This window comes from Stegodyphus dumicola, chromosome 2 (assembly GCF_044657685.1).
Source record: "Stegodyphus dumicola isolate Sdum_Otavi_A_Nest chromosome 2, ASM4465768v1".
Classification (NCBI taxonomy): domain Eukaryota; kingdom Metazoa; phylum Arthropoda; class Arachnida; order Araneae; family Eresidae; genus Stegodyphus; species Stegodyphus dumicola.
Window position 1 is genome coordinate 264,397,814 of NC_140769.1, and position 15,726 is coordinate 264,413,539.

The window sequence follows — 15,726 nt, forward strand, 5'->3', positions numbered from 1 at the left end:
ACTACTCTTACATATGGATCCCTTATTCTAATATGTAAGAACTATGATAAGATGTTACAACTATGTGAAGTATGAAAAAAATAGGATGAATGCTAGAATCGTGGAAACGAAAACAAAATTATGTAAGGCAGATATCCTAATTACTGTATCTCAGACTCTCTATGTTTATGATCGCTGAGTTGGAATATAAGCTCAATGTTTGAGGAATTTCTTGCAACCTGAAAATAAAAATATGGCTCTGCAATGAACAGAACATTCTCACGCCTCTATTTAGTTACTTTGACCTGAAACACTCGTTCAGATGCGTAAGAATACTGGGTATGTTTGACATGCTGTAATTTCGGTCATTTTATGAACTGTCTCTTTCTCTCTTATATTTTCTAACTTACAAAAATTATGTTCTTTTTCCCTCTCTACCTTTTTTTGTACGTGAGCGGGGAAGAGGAAAAAATAATAATAACAAGTATTATAAGAAATTCAGCGAACATACAATAAAAGGACGATCGAACGAATTCTATAAACAAATGAACTGTTGCCATTCCAATCAAACCTAATTGCGAAAATCGCTAACCGGATGATTTCCAGAAGAAATTATGTTACGTCAAGTTAGAAAAGCTATTGCAGTAATTCAGAAGGGTAGATTAATTTTGGAAAAGTAAGTATTTAAGTATCAGCTTTGGAATAAACGTCTTTGAAAAGATTATTTTTTCCGTTTGCGATATCTATTCACAGAAAGTCTTTCCGTATTAAGTATTAATGACACTACAACCTTGGTATAAAAGCCTCAAATCATGACAGTAAGTGCTTGTAAATCACTTTGTGGGAAAATTAGCGTCAATTTCACGTAATAATGCTGAAACGTATTGTTCGCTCAATACTTTCAATAATTTTAAGTGTTGGGTACTTTTCTCTTTTCTTTCTTTTTTAAATTATTCAAAAGCTAATAATTGACAATTGATAATAAAGAAATCAACCTTATATCGCAATTTGAGCAAAAAGCTTGTTATATAAAATTAAACGGTCTTTTTTTTCTCAGTTTTATTCCTTCTCTCATGCATTAACTTTTATTGAAAGAAATGTTTAGTAACTACCGTTTCGCGGATGCACACCGCACAACTTTTCGTCTGCTTCGTCGGCTCTACTTTTCTGTAAAGAGTTCACTCAAGCACAGGGCAGAAATACGTGAGGATTGCCAATACTGTATTCCGGTTTTCGCCCGTGCGTGCATATCATACGATATTTAATTTCGAAGGGAAGTCATCGTAACTTGCAAAGGTTAGCTTCCGAAAACATCATGGAGGTAAGATTATATTATTGAAAGTTATAAATTTAATTATTTATTTATTAATAGTATAATTGAAGTTGCATAAATGCTTCAGTTTACCGAAGTTTACTTTCAAAATCAACTGCATTCCAGTTTAAAATATTTGAAATTGTTACTATTGTAAGAAAATCCAATTTTAATTATCGCAAATGGCCTTGATGATTTTGTTTTTGTTTCGAACACTGGGAAATTCTGTTTTCCTTGTAACCAGGAAACTTTCCTGCTCATTAGTCCAGCTATTGCTAATTGCGGAAAAATTATTACGTAATTCGAAGTTAATATCTTCTTGCCAAAATTTTCATTTATTTTAGGAAAGCAAAGTTATTAGCAAGATTTATTAAGTATGGTCTTTGATATTTTAAAGGTTTACTAATTTAAACTTTAATTACCATAGTTTACACATGAAAAAGAAAAAAAATCTTTGCTAAATAATATTCATAAAGTTGATTGAATGAATATTTATTTAAATGGGAAAAAAATGTGCAATATTGTTGTCTATTTGACTTCCAGTATGAATTTCTGATAATCATCTCTAAAAACAAAGGATTTGTTATTTGCGTTTTGACATTATTTGGCAAATTAAGCATTAGCTTTGATTTCTATAGTGGTAACTTGCCAACATTGGCAGCTTTATATTATTGGTAATTAAAATAAATTTGACTAAATAATATGCACAAATTTCAGTGAACTGCATGAATATTTAGCCAATATATTTTTCCCCTATTTAACTTATTCAGCATTTGCCTCTGTAATTATTTCAGTTAATCTTTGCAGTTCCACTAGGCGAATCATTGATTTTTTTATGCCAACATCAGTACCACCCCTACAGAAAATCGAACATTTACACAAGCTCGGCGTCTATGTACACATCGGCCTATTTTAACTTAAAAAAACATTAGAGAATTGCAGAAACTAAGCATTGCTCACTAATTTAACTTTATCCATGTACACATCGATCTATTTTCACTTAAACAAAATGAGAAAGCTAAAACAAGTTTAAACTATTGTGTTAACCAGAAAAAATTCACCGCTGTCTTAACACACAAACACGAATAAATAACCAAAAATACATATTTCCTAACATAAAAACTTTAAACAACAAATCTTTCAACAAAAATTAACACACAGACACTGATAAATGAATAAAATGCCAACTCTTTAACATATCTTTGCTTCATGTGCATACATTAATGCCTCCCTCTAGCATCTCGTCCACGTAAGCAATTAAATTAAATAACTGGTCGTTTCGGCTCTTCCGCTGTTAATAGCAGATAAATATGTATAATAGCGTCCAAGAAAGCCATAAATTCTTTCCTTCTATTTCTTCTTCCAGAACTCAGAAATTATAGTCGTATCTGGAATAATATGCTCATTTATAACACTAAGCAAACTTACAGGTACCACTTTTATAAAACATTATGCACGTACAACCAAACACTGCAAGTCAAAATCTCTGGTCTATTCGAAAGGGTTACTATTACAAAAAATAGCCAAAATCTCAACTTATCACAACACATTTGGCAATATTCGCAATTTTCCCGAAGACTAGTTTCACTAACATTATCAACATTAAGGTTACCAAAAAACCTACTTCACATAGTGGGCTTCCAGATTTCATGAAGAATCAATACCACTTGGTGATTTTTTCAGACAGAAACCAAGCGGAACTGTACAGTAAATTTCAACCATTATTTCTATTAACTATGCGTTAATAAGCATCTGTTATCATTTACATTAACTGTGCATTTATCCTCAAAAGTATTTTGTGCAAGTCGCCTTATTTACCTTTACAGTTTTGCTTTATCTGTAAAAGTAAATCATGTTCAAGTTTTGCTTAAGTAAAGGTAAGGACTTGTATCTGATCTTCTTCAAAATCGATACAGTTATTCAGAATTTTCATCAAATTAAGGCTACTTTTTAGCTTAATTTTCAAACATTGACTAAAACAGAAAAGAAGCTTTCTAGCAAATCAATGCCTTACTTGATGATATTTCTCTCAAACTTTGCAATTTGGTAAAAGTTTACAATTGGGTGCCCTTTGTTTTTTGGCGATTCTTTTTTTTTATTCCTAGATCTGCTCCAGGAATGCATGATTTCAAGATGGCCACTGCACAAAACCAAAATAAGAAGTCGAAGATTTACACAAAGTCTGTGTTCATGCGCACATCGAACTTTGATTATAGTGAATTGTAATGGATTTGAAATAGATTGATGTATACATGGACAAAGTCCATGAACTTTGTCCATGTAAACATCAATCTATTTTCATTTAAAAAAAAAAAATTAAACTGGCTTATTGAGAATTAATTTAGATACACATTAAATCAAGGAAAACTTTTTGATGATTTTGTGATTGATTTTACTGTAATATCTTGCTTACCCAATATTGGTAACAAATCACATTATTTGGTGATAATGTATTTATGTTAATAATATTATTAGCTTTATAATGGCATTAAAGTCTCTCATTTACTAATTTGTTTATCCCTTGGATTTTAATTTTGGACCTAATTTTAGGGTTATCCCTTGGATTATCGCGAAGTTGTTGTTTCATGTATAGTAACCGAGTTATGATGAAAGTTATGATGTGATATTATGTCCTATTATGATGTGATTGGTTGTAACGAGTCATCGCAGTGATTTTAATTTCTCAGAGCTTATTTCTGAGTTGGATATCATGTAGGAAGTACGTTTCTTATTTTGTGCTGTACACCGTAAATTGGCTGCCTGTGATAAGTTTAATCCGAAGTTTCTGTATGATTTGGAATGAATGGGAAAAGAAGCATTAATGGTGTTTAAATGAAGGTTTACTTGGTAATCATTATAAGTGTTCTGCTTGTGCAAAGGAAATAAGTATGGTCAAACGTGAAGATCGTTCAGATGTCTTTAAATGGGTTTTTCGCAAGAAAGGTTCAAATGCTCACTATATAAAGTGTTTCATTAGAAAGGGATCATGGTTTGATTAGAGTCATTTGAGTATTACTGAGATAAGTCAGAAAACCCGTGTTGGGTGCAAGAAAAGACAAGTTGTCTTTTAAAATATTTATTTTGAAAAACTCAATAAGAAATTCTTGAATAAATATTAAAATAATTGAATAATTTTAACCATAATTTATGCAAAGGCCGCTGACGCGGCAACAACGCTAAAATGTGTCTGCTTTCACTCGTTTACAGCATCAAAAGCTTTTTAAACAAAGCTCTCTCCTCGTTTTGTTAAAAACCAGAAAAGAGAATAATTAGTCCCTTATGACTGGAAACCACACTAGGAGGGGGGTTTCTGCTGCACCTTTCTTCCAAAGGTCTGCTGTCCATTTTGTCGCTGAGAAAAAAATAGTCTCATTAACCACCTAGAAGTCCGAGGGATGCACATGTCTGAACGTCACATCTCCTCCCCTCGTTTCAGAACTCCAATTCCTCGTACCTTACCACAGCAAGTCTTAATAATAAAACTAACTAATAATTATTAATAATAAAATTAACTAATAATTAGCACTAATACTTTTTTTTTTCCTACAACACTGGGCTAAGTACCAAGGATAAACATAACAAGAACTATATTGAGGCCATTAAAAAACATATAATCAACATGATACTGAGACTAAATATACACATCCTAATAAAGAATAATATTAAATTATACACATCCTAATAAAGAATGTATAATTTTCTGAAAAATGTAATATACAATATACATTCCTAAAGTTTAATATTAATTAGATATTTAGCCAGGCTGAAAAGGGAAACCTTGCATATTTTTAATTTTCCGTTTCTGATAATCTTTCAATAGTAACCCAACACCTGGATGAGAACGGCTACATTTGACCTCAAAATAAACATGTACATTTAATTTGGCTTTAACATCAGAAAAAACTACTTCATTACAAGTTGGATTTACAGCATTCATGAAGTAGCTATATTTAATCCCCTTTGACCCTTCAGTATCTGGAACTAGTATATATAAATGATGAATTGGGGATTCTTCTACTTTCCGTGGTAAATTTACACTATTCAGTGTCTTGGGCAATTCTACGGAATTTTTAGGCATTTGCAAACCTTCTGAGTCTAGTTGGTATGAAAAATCATTTGTCATATCTACAGTTTCTTGTTCATGCCGAACCAAAAAGGAAATTCTTAACTTGTACACATTTCCCAAAGAGTTACTGTGATCGTCTAATGCGACTAAGTCACAAGATTGTTTTACGTCACTTTTCTTTTGTAGGTCTGTTACAAAAGAAGATTTTATTGTAGGCGGTGACAGTTCATTCACCTTCGTTTCAGACAGAGAGAAATTGGTTTTCTCCATCCTTTTTGATTGAGACAAGACTTTACCCCTTTCTATAATGAAGGGAGAAACTTCGCTTGAGGGTTCGAGTTCCGTCTCCTGCCAAATACTTCCGCCGATTTCATTCTTTGATTGACTCGAAGCTCGAGTACCTGTTTTCACCTGAAGGAAAACTTTATCGTATTGATCTACTGCTAATTTTTCGGCGGTTCTGTTTCCTAACAGATAATGTTCCAATTCATTTCGAATGACCACTGCTTTTGTTGTTACTTGCCCAATTGTTCCTTCTATTGTAACGTTTGCTAAGGGTAAACCAATTGGGGTCTCATCAAATGGATGTTTTACCCAAACATTCTCACCCATCGGCATCGAAGGAGTGAGATATTTCTTGCATATTACGTCAATGCATGACCCGGTATCTCTCAAAACTGGAATATCAAAAACCGTTCACTTTAGCCATTGTTAGACACGGGGCTAAACAATCTTCTTCAATTATCTGGACTCTATTTACAATAAATGGAGTTTTGAGATCCTTTTTAACTTCCGGACATTGAGGCCTTAAGTGTTTGGTTGAATCACAAGAATAACACTTAAGTGGTTTTCTCATATCAAATTGATGCTCATTCTGATTCTGGAGATGTTCCTTTCTGTCAGAGGCATATCTGTCTTCCCCGCCAGACTGGTGATACTTTTGCGGATCTCTTGAATTTAAATGATTTTTATTTTCCCATTGTGACTCAGAACTATGAACAGGAGATATCTTCTTCTGGGTTTCACATACGTTTTCATACTCTTCTAGCATTTCTGATAATTTATCTGGAGTCGTTATCTTCGACCATTCGTCAATAAAATGCTGCCGCACTTCGACATTTACATGGCACTTCATTTAGTCTGTTATCATGAGATCCTTCAAAAGTTCAAAATCAGTAACTTCCAAATCTGTGATCTATTTTTCGAAATAATTCCTTAATTCAAAAGCAAAATCTCTCCAAGTGGTTCGAGTGTTTTTCTGGGATTCTGTAGATTTGATATGAAATTTTTCTGGACTAAGCTTAAACCTTTTAAGCAATATCCTCTTTACATAATCATAGTCATAAGTCTGCTGCTCTGGCTCTCGCATAATCAGCTAAACTATGTCAGTTGGCAAAATTGTCAATAAAACCCAAACCCATTCTGATTGGTGAAGATTCGCACGCTTTGCTTGGCGCTCAAACATGACTAGATACAAACTAATGTCGTTCTCTTCAGGATCAAATTTTGGAATCATTTTTTTAGATTGTAATGGCTTTTCTTAACTTCATTTTCTTCATTCCTGCCATTTACAGAGTCATTTCCATTAGCGGCTAGTAATTTTAACTTCGATAATTGAAATTCCATTTCTTCTCTCCTAATTCTATCTTGCCTCTCTTCTTCTTCTCTCCTAATTCTTTCCTGCTCCTTTTTTTCCCTTCTCACCTCGTTGAAGTGATATTTTCTAACAGGCCTTTCACTAGTTCTTCCTCATAGGATTCATTTCCCATAATCAATAGTCTTAAATCCAATATCCTAAGTTCAGGGCTAACTTTTTCCCCTAACTCTTCAGCCAAGGATTTAAGATCCTCTTTCCTAACTTTTGCTAAGAATGCCATGATATGAACCAAATTATGCTAACAACCTAACAGTTTTAGCTCCCTCACTCTACATATAAATAAAATTGATTTAAACAATTATCATTTTCACAGAGAGAGAGTAAAATTGAACCCTTAATTTTTTTCACAGCATATTTTACAGATCTTAAACAAAAACAAGACAGTTTACACTATAATATGCACATTATGCGTTCAAATAAAAATTTGTCTAATTGAGGACTTATAATACTACAGATAATATTACCTCTTAAAAGCTTTAAATTCAGTTGCATTAAACTAAATTGCTTATGATAATACAATATATTTTCATCAAAATTTGAGGTATATTAAAATATGCGTTCAAAGGTTAATTATAAAAATCATATAGTATCTACATACTCATAACTAAACATTAATATGACAACCGTTAAAATAAAAAATACTGGGGATTTCTAGCATTCCCCTTTTACTCATTCAATAGAAAAAAAAATTTCTCTGTTCTTACACAAATAATGTTTGACACACCTTAACTGAAAATTCTAATATTTATAATATTCAAAACATCTTAGAAATGAATGTCAGAATGCCACCTATACTTAGAACCTTCAAAGTTACAGTAATTCTCTCCTTTACACATTCAATTATATAAGCTTAATTTGAGCACAACACATTAACTTTTCAGATATATAAAAAAACTATTAACATAGATTTAAATTCTAAAATTTATACTTTCTTATTGTAACATAAAACCCAAACAGCACATTTCTTTAAGCTTTACAGAAACAAAGTTGACTTAAAACAGTTATGTGAACTTATATACTAAATTACAGAAACAAATTAAATTACTTTACTGCCTCAATATAAAAATCCAAGGTACTTACCCATCTGAATTGTAGGCACTTATATCAGGGACCTGAATTGTAGACATATCATATTTGTAGAAACTTATATCATATTTGTAGAAACTTATATCATATTGTAGACATCTTATCACTACACTACACTACACATTCACAATAATCTGATGATCTTCGGCAAGAATACACTGCACTGAACACCATACACTGCACTGCGCTAATTTTGTCAGGCACAACGATGATCACACATGTATCACTTTTTCACTACACTACACTACACTACACATTCACAATTATCTGATGATCTTTGGACAAGGCTTGTCCGCACACTTCTGTACTAATTTTTCTCGAACACAAGATAATCGCACAATTTATGTTGCTGAAGATGAGTTGTATTCAGGAGACTGACGTTGCTTTTTATCTGGACTGTTGTCCGTAAACTTCTTCGTGGATTCTATCTCACTGCTTTGAAGAGCTGTAAATCACTTTTCTGAACTGATGTTCATAACTTTTCGTGCTGCACTTTAGAACCTGACGGTCTGTAAAATCTGCAAAACACTGATGATGTTCGGACAATGGCTGTCCTACAAACTTGAGATGAATTTCAGAGCCTGGCAGTCTGCAATCTCTGCATAGATTTCTTATTTCACCGCTTCAGAGAGCTGTAATCACTTTTTCGAACTGATGTTCATAACTTTTCGAGCTGCTCTTCAGAACCTGACGATCTGTAATATCTGCAAAACACTGATGATGTTTGGACAATGGCTGTCCTACAAACTTAAGATGAATTTCAGAGTCTGATGGTCTGTAATTTCTGCATGGATTTTCTCATCTGAACCACTGCCACCATTTTAATAAAGCTATAATGTCAGAACACCCGTGTTGGGTGCTAGAAAAGACAGGTTGTCTTTTAAAATATTTATTTTGAAAAACTTAATAAGAAATCCTTGAATAAATATTAAAATAATTGAATCATTTTAACCATAATTCATACAAAGGCCGCTAACGTGGCTACGACTCTAAAATGCATCTGCTTTCTTTCGTTTACAGCATCAAAAGCTTTTTAAACAAAACTCTCTCCTCGTTTTGTTAAAAACCTGGAAAGAGAATTATTAGTCCCTTATGACCGGAAACCATACTAGGAGGGAGGTTTCCGCTGCACCTTTCTTCCAAAAGTCTGCTGTCCATTCTGTCGCTGAGAAAAAAATAGTTTCATTAAGCACCTGGAAGTCCGAGGGGTGCATATGTCTGAACGTCACAAGATTTTGAATTTTATGTGGATATAGGTGTATTAAGCTAATAGTAAAATGATTAAGACTGAATTAAATTTGATTCTTATTTTCGTGAATTTATGTGGCGATTGCAGTATACAGATTTTAGTTCAGGTAATTTTAGACAGTTTTGGGATGCTGTTAAGGAATTCTTTGTGTAACACATATCAAAGGAACAGAAATTTTTAAATAAGGTAAGTCGATATTTCCTTTTTATACTGCATAAATTAGATAACATGTATTTCCATTTTTTAATTAAAAATGCAGTTTATTGAGATTGTATGTATTTGTTTTAATTATGTTTTGGATGCCATTTTACTGGGGAGGGCATTGGACGTAAACAGGAATGGTGCCAAAAAATCGCCAATTTTCACCAGGGGCTACCTTGAAATATATTTTTACCACTTATGTGCATGGTTGCTGGAGTTTGGCACATTCTGAAAATTTGGCAGCGACTTCTGAGGTGGTTGCGATAACACATAAGTATCAACGGATTTTTCTCTTGAAAAAGACAGACTTGGATCTGATCACTTTCAAAATTGATAATTTTATGCAAATTTACAACTAGGTAAGCTTGCCATTTCACTGAATTTAAAATTTTACATTAAGCAAGTTTCTCTTTCAATTACATTTCAATGTTTTTTGGCTTAAAGTGGATGTTGAGCTTAATTGTCGGTCTTAATTCAGTTTAATGTTAGTTTTAATGTGAAAATTTCAAATGTCACCACAGATTTACATGGCTGATACTTTAACAGTGAAATACTGCAGTATGTTTTCTAAAAAACTGCCTAAATTTTCAAATTTGTTTTTATAGGTAGAAGTACTCCATTGTACCAGTGGGAAGTTAATAGCTCATTTAACAGACGTGAGTATTATATTATACATATTCTTTCTTTTGTTGTCTTATCATTTATTAACAGTTTTATTTATTATTATCTGCTCTTTGTATTGTGTTATCACATTTGTATTTCAAGAGTGCTTGAGAATTTATGCTGTTCAAACAATTACTGTGTTCTTTACCAAGGATTAAAACTGGCTTTTTACTGATACACGCATACACACACACCATAATGCTGTGTGAATGGCAGAAACTTATAAAAGCGTTTAAACTATGTATTAGTCCCACCAGCGGCCGAAAGGTTAAAAACCATGAATACTGGTAGTTTGGCCTGTGTTCAAACCAAAGCAAATGGGCTGGCTAATTGGTTCCTTTTTATGGTTTTTCACCATGCATAATGTGAATATTAGCCAGTTTCCCTTAGAAAGTCCCTGTATGCTTTGCCATAATCAAATAACCTAGCCTGAAATATTGTGTTAATTGGTAATGCTAATTGATACAGTGTTTTAGGTTATATTGTATTAATTAGTATTATCAGTTAATGCTAATGTTTTAAATGCTTTCTTTTAAATCGTGTGCTATTTTATTGGATTATTACTTGTAATAAATAAAAAATTGGTATATTTTAAATAAATATTTATTATTATGGCCTTCTTCATTTACATGGTATTATAATTATAGGCATGTTCTCATTGACTTCTCACGTCCTATTTGTGACTGTTGCATTTTCATGATGATTGCTTTTAATGTAGCATCAAAAACATTTTCTTTTCCTGAAGTAAGTTTAGATAGATAGGTTTTGTGATGTTGAGGAACCAAGCTTTGTTGATTTTTAAGTATTACTTGATTTTCATGGCCTCTATTATCAAACGGGTGCCAAAGATTACCGCCAAATTTAAACTACTCACGTACAGTTTTTTGCAGCCATATCTCCATGAATGCTTTTACTATGGCATCGAAAGGCTTATCTTTCCCAAAATATTTCTGATGCATGAATTGGGAAAGATACGACTCCAGATGATGTCGAGCCGTACAACTTTGCTTTTTGTTTCACCATTTAACAGAGCCTCACAGTCTTTCCACATTTTGGATGTGAGCACCCATTGTTGGATTAACAAAATTAAATGTGTGATTCACAGTTAAGTGGCTATAACCCACTCTATAGGCTCTCCAACAATCTGAATGCATTGATGCTTCTACTAGATGGTCTGCAGTTGTTGATATCACTGTGCCTGCTTTCTGATTTGGAACCTGAACAAGAAAACACTTGCCACTTTCACGGCATAGCCGGCAAAATATCTGCTGTTGTGAAAGTATCCTTCCAGCATTGTTTTTTCGTGGCTTGGGAAAACTGTCAATAATTGTTAGAAATGATATTCTGGAACTACTAAACCAGGAGTCAGTTTTTTTTTTTTTTTTTTTTAAACTTTTCACATTACAGCTTCAGGTACTTTTGTTTACATATAGTTTCATTTCATATCCATTTATACATATTCCTTTTCAAGGTAATATATCTTTTCCTGGAAAAATAATATGCATCTTCCTCAGTCCTCAGTAAATTAAAAATTATGAAATTTTTTTTTACAATGCTAAAATTGAAAAAAGGCTTATGATATTATGTGGTTCATCAAATTCATGAAATTACCATATTTTGCATAGTTTGGCAACTTTTTTTTACAATATTTAAATTGAGAAAAAAAAAAAAAAAAAAACTTATGATATTACTCTTTATCAAATCCGTTAAAGTACAGTTCTTTTACATAAAGTACTGTTCTTTATCACGTGGGCTGTGAAAATAAAATAGTGCTATTCTTTGTTCTGCCACTTAGCAAAATCCCAATATTTTATGTACGCATGTCTTTAAACATTTTGTGTATGCATAGCAATTATTGATTTATTGCTTCTTTATTTGGAATTCGAAAAACTGAGAGAATATTCGCCTGTTTCTAGGTATAACTGGCCAGATATCAACTGATGCATAAGAACCTTGTCAACATTCCCTCCCCCTTCCAAATGAATAGGCTTTTATCTACTTCAACAATTTTTCATGTCCACCTAATGTCCTATAGTTGTCAAATTAGATGTAGAGAGCATATTCTCATAAAACTATTCCAGTTGGTAATTGTATATTCAGAACTTTAGTAGTTGCACTTACACCATTTAATCGACATTAGCTTCTCCCTACAACAGTAATTTGCAGCATATTATTACAGACATTATTCTGGAATTGCTCAATATACAATATCCTTCTCCTTTGTAACTTTTCACATTATGCCTATAATTCAGTCATCCTAAATGTAACCTCTGGCATTCTGCCAGAAGGGGTGTTAATTATGTGCTGCGGGGTGAGGGGTCGATGAGGGAATTTACTGTTAAAGGAGGGAAAGTCTGTATCTCATTGGGGGATTCTGCCACTGCATGCTTTTTGCACCCCTGGTTCAAATGAGCAGAAATTAAGATTGATATTGATTTGAAATCTAGAAACTAAGCATATTGATTTTTTTCATAATTTATGAATTTTATATGAACAATGCATGTTCCGTCACTTATTTAAAAAAAGTCAGATCACTAAAAATCATGGAACTATAGTTTTTAGTGGAATTATATCTTTTGTAGTATGGAGAAAAATGGTTAATATGTTTACACATTATTTGAGTGGGATATCTCCAGATCATAGTTGATTTAACACAACATTTGCCACTTTTTATAATTGTAACATTTACAGATCTTCTAATGTGACACTTAAAAGTATTACAAGATTTTTTTTCCGGCTAATATGAATAATAATACATATAGATTTCAGCACAACAATCAGAAAGAATTGTCCTGCTTATTGGATTTTTTTCCATGTATAAAAGGAAAAAAATTATTTCTAAAGTAACCAAAAGAGGGTGCTTACACGTTATACTGAGATGTTTTATGCAAATCGAGCTAGCAGTGAAGCAATTGGCTGGAAGTGGATTTGTCATTCATTGCTAGCAACATGCTGTCATTAGCAAATCAAATGTTGGTGGTTTAACTTTTCTACAAAAAATGGTAAATCCACAAGTATTGCATTGTGCAAGTTTTGCATAGTAAAAGGACTGAAGGTGCAAAAAAAGCTCTATTTGAATGAATGGGATACTGAATGTAGTACAAAATTTTGAGGAAATGGAGCATTTGGAAAATAATCCATGAAACGGCAGACCATCCTTGAACATGGAGTGCGTCCATGTTGTACAAAGTATCATGAAAGAATTGGCAGCTAAGACATCAACAAGGAGTGGTAGTGCTCCTGAAGTTGTAAGAATAATGGGGACTCTGGAATTATCGATTCAACATATTATTTCACACTGAATCTTCAATCTGAATGCATAAAAAATACAGGCGCTTCACCAGTTATTACCAGCAGATATAGATGAAAGATAAAACTTTACTACATGGGCATTGGCACAAATGGAACACGATCCACAATGGTTACTGAACATCATCTGGATGAATGAAGCCAACTTTTCATTACACTGTGATGTCAATACACAAAGCAGTTGCAATTGGATGACATCAAGCCCTCATGACTACTTAATCAAGGCTGCATTCTCCTCATGTGATTGTTTGTTGTGGTTTCACTATGTCTTTCATTCTGGGCCTTTTTTTTTTTTTTTTTTTTTTTTTTTTTGAATTGTCCTGTATTGTGTTGGAACACCTGTAGACTCACTGCAGAATGGTATGTTATGCTTTTGCATGAAGTTCTGCCTGCATTGCAAGAAAGACATGCGTTTCCTGTAATCACTTTCATGCAGATTGGTGCCCTACCCAGTGTTGCAGTTGAAGTCAAGATTTTTCTGAAGACTGAGTTATAAGCTGAGTCATGGTTACCAGACTTTATCCTGACAGACTATGGTTATTTTTGTTTAAAGTCTGTCGTGTACCGGAGTTCCCCAGCCACTTTGATGGAATTGAAAGATGCCAGTTTGTTTCATTAATGCCAACATTTTTATACTCAGCTGTAATAGGCATAGTGATTGCACCTTGCTTGCCTAATACCTTGTGTCGGTGGTCATGTTAAACATCTTTAAAATAAATGCATAGTGTCATGTTATTCTGATCTGTTTCATTGTACATTCCTTTTATTTTAAAATTTGCATGAATTTATGACATATCAGATTTCAAAATGTAAATCTTATTCACAGAATCTCATAGAATTTGTATTCTAGAAAATACCAGCTTGCAACTAATTTGTGATATTATTTGTATTAATTATAAATAAAAAATAATTGTAGTTTAGTGAATTTTTTATTGTTACAACATTACAGGTTTAAAGTGATAAAACTTTATGAGAATTTTAATAATGTCTTTTTAGACTATTATAAATTATTTGTGTGAAATTTTTTTTTCAGTATACCAAATATAACAATAGTATAAATTAAAGAAACTGATAAATGACTAAACAATATCATTGAATGGCATTTTAAGGGAGGGTTTATTCTGAAATTATTCTTATTTATTAACCAAGCCCTAATAGTACGTTGAAGTCAAAAATGCAAATTTTATAATTAAATATCTCGGTCAGTTTTTATTGTACAGGAGTCAGACTTTTTTTGTCTTATTTTTATCATGAATACAGAATTTGGTACTTTTCCATTATGTACCCTCAATCTGTCTTTTCTACTATGTGCTCACAATCAAAACAAATTTTCTTATTGTTGACTAGATGGCCTACATTTTTATCAAATGCACAAAATAAATATTAAAAAAATATAAAATATTAAGATATTAAATAATTATTTATTGGCATAAACTGCATGGGGTTTCTCAGATCTTGGTGTTGATTTCCAGTGGAAACTTTTTAACAGCCACTGCCATGATAAAATCCAATAAAACTTTTTTATTCACTTTTAAATTTTTTCACCATACAAATTTGCTAAATATGATGGTTAATGTTGGGCAATCCTGCATTATTATTTTTTTTTTTTTTTTTCTTTTTTTGGCTGACTTTCATAGGCGATCTGCTGTCTTCATATTTTTTAGTAGGTTTCTTGGTCTACAAAGTTGAAGTTGTGATTTACTTTAAAGTGTTGTCCATCTTATACACCTTCCAACAAGTTGGAGTAGATAATTAACCTTTCGTTTACATTTTCTTGAATATTTTTTAGCAGATGGTTTACTCCTCTATTTGGATCAGCAACAAGGAATGTAACTTTTGTATCATAGCAAATTCCTCTCAAAACCCATTGTGGTCAGAAAATATACCTGACATTATTCTTCCTCTTGGTAAAAAGGCTTTCGTCTATTTCAGCAATTTGCCTGGTCCTCGCATCTTTTTCTTTTCATTGTCCAAAAGGTCGTCCGTGCAAATTTCCCATAAATAATTAATCCAGTACGACAGTAGTGTGTGACATGGGAAGTTTCTCACAAATTTTGATGAATGTCAATTCCATTGACCATAAATAAATGAATCTTATGACAGTTGTGAATGGGAGATGAGAATTCCTGATGCTGATTTGATTCTTACAAGAGCAGCATCTCCATTTAACCCTATCTTTTTGGTACTTACATATTAATGCAGCC

The 15,726-nt window shown here is 32.6% G+C and overlaps 1 protein-coding gene across 1 annotated transcript in view; it reads left to right on the forward strand.

Annotated features, from left to right (window-relative positions):
- The first annotated feature begins 1,144 nt into the window (after positions 1-1,144).
- Positions 1,145-15,726, forward strand: part of Sc2 (trans-2,3-enoyl-CoA reductase Sc2) — a 56,646-nt gene continuing 42,064 nt past the window's right edge. Inside the window, exons 1-2 of the mRNA XM_035351350.2 lie at positions 1,145-1,300; positions 10,156-10,206. Of these exons, the coding sequence (XP_035207241.1) occupies positions 1,295-1,300; positions 10,156-10,206 (57 nt within the window). The 5' untranslated portion in view covers positions 1,145-1,294. The remainder of the gene's footprint in view (positions 1,301-10,155; positions 10,207-15,726) is intronic.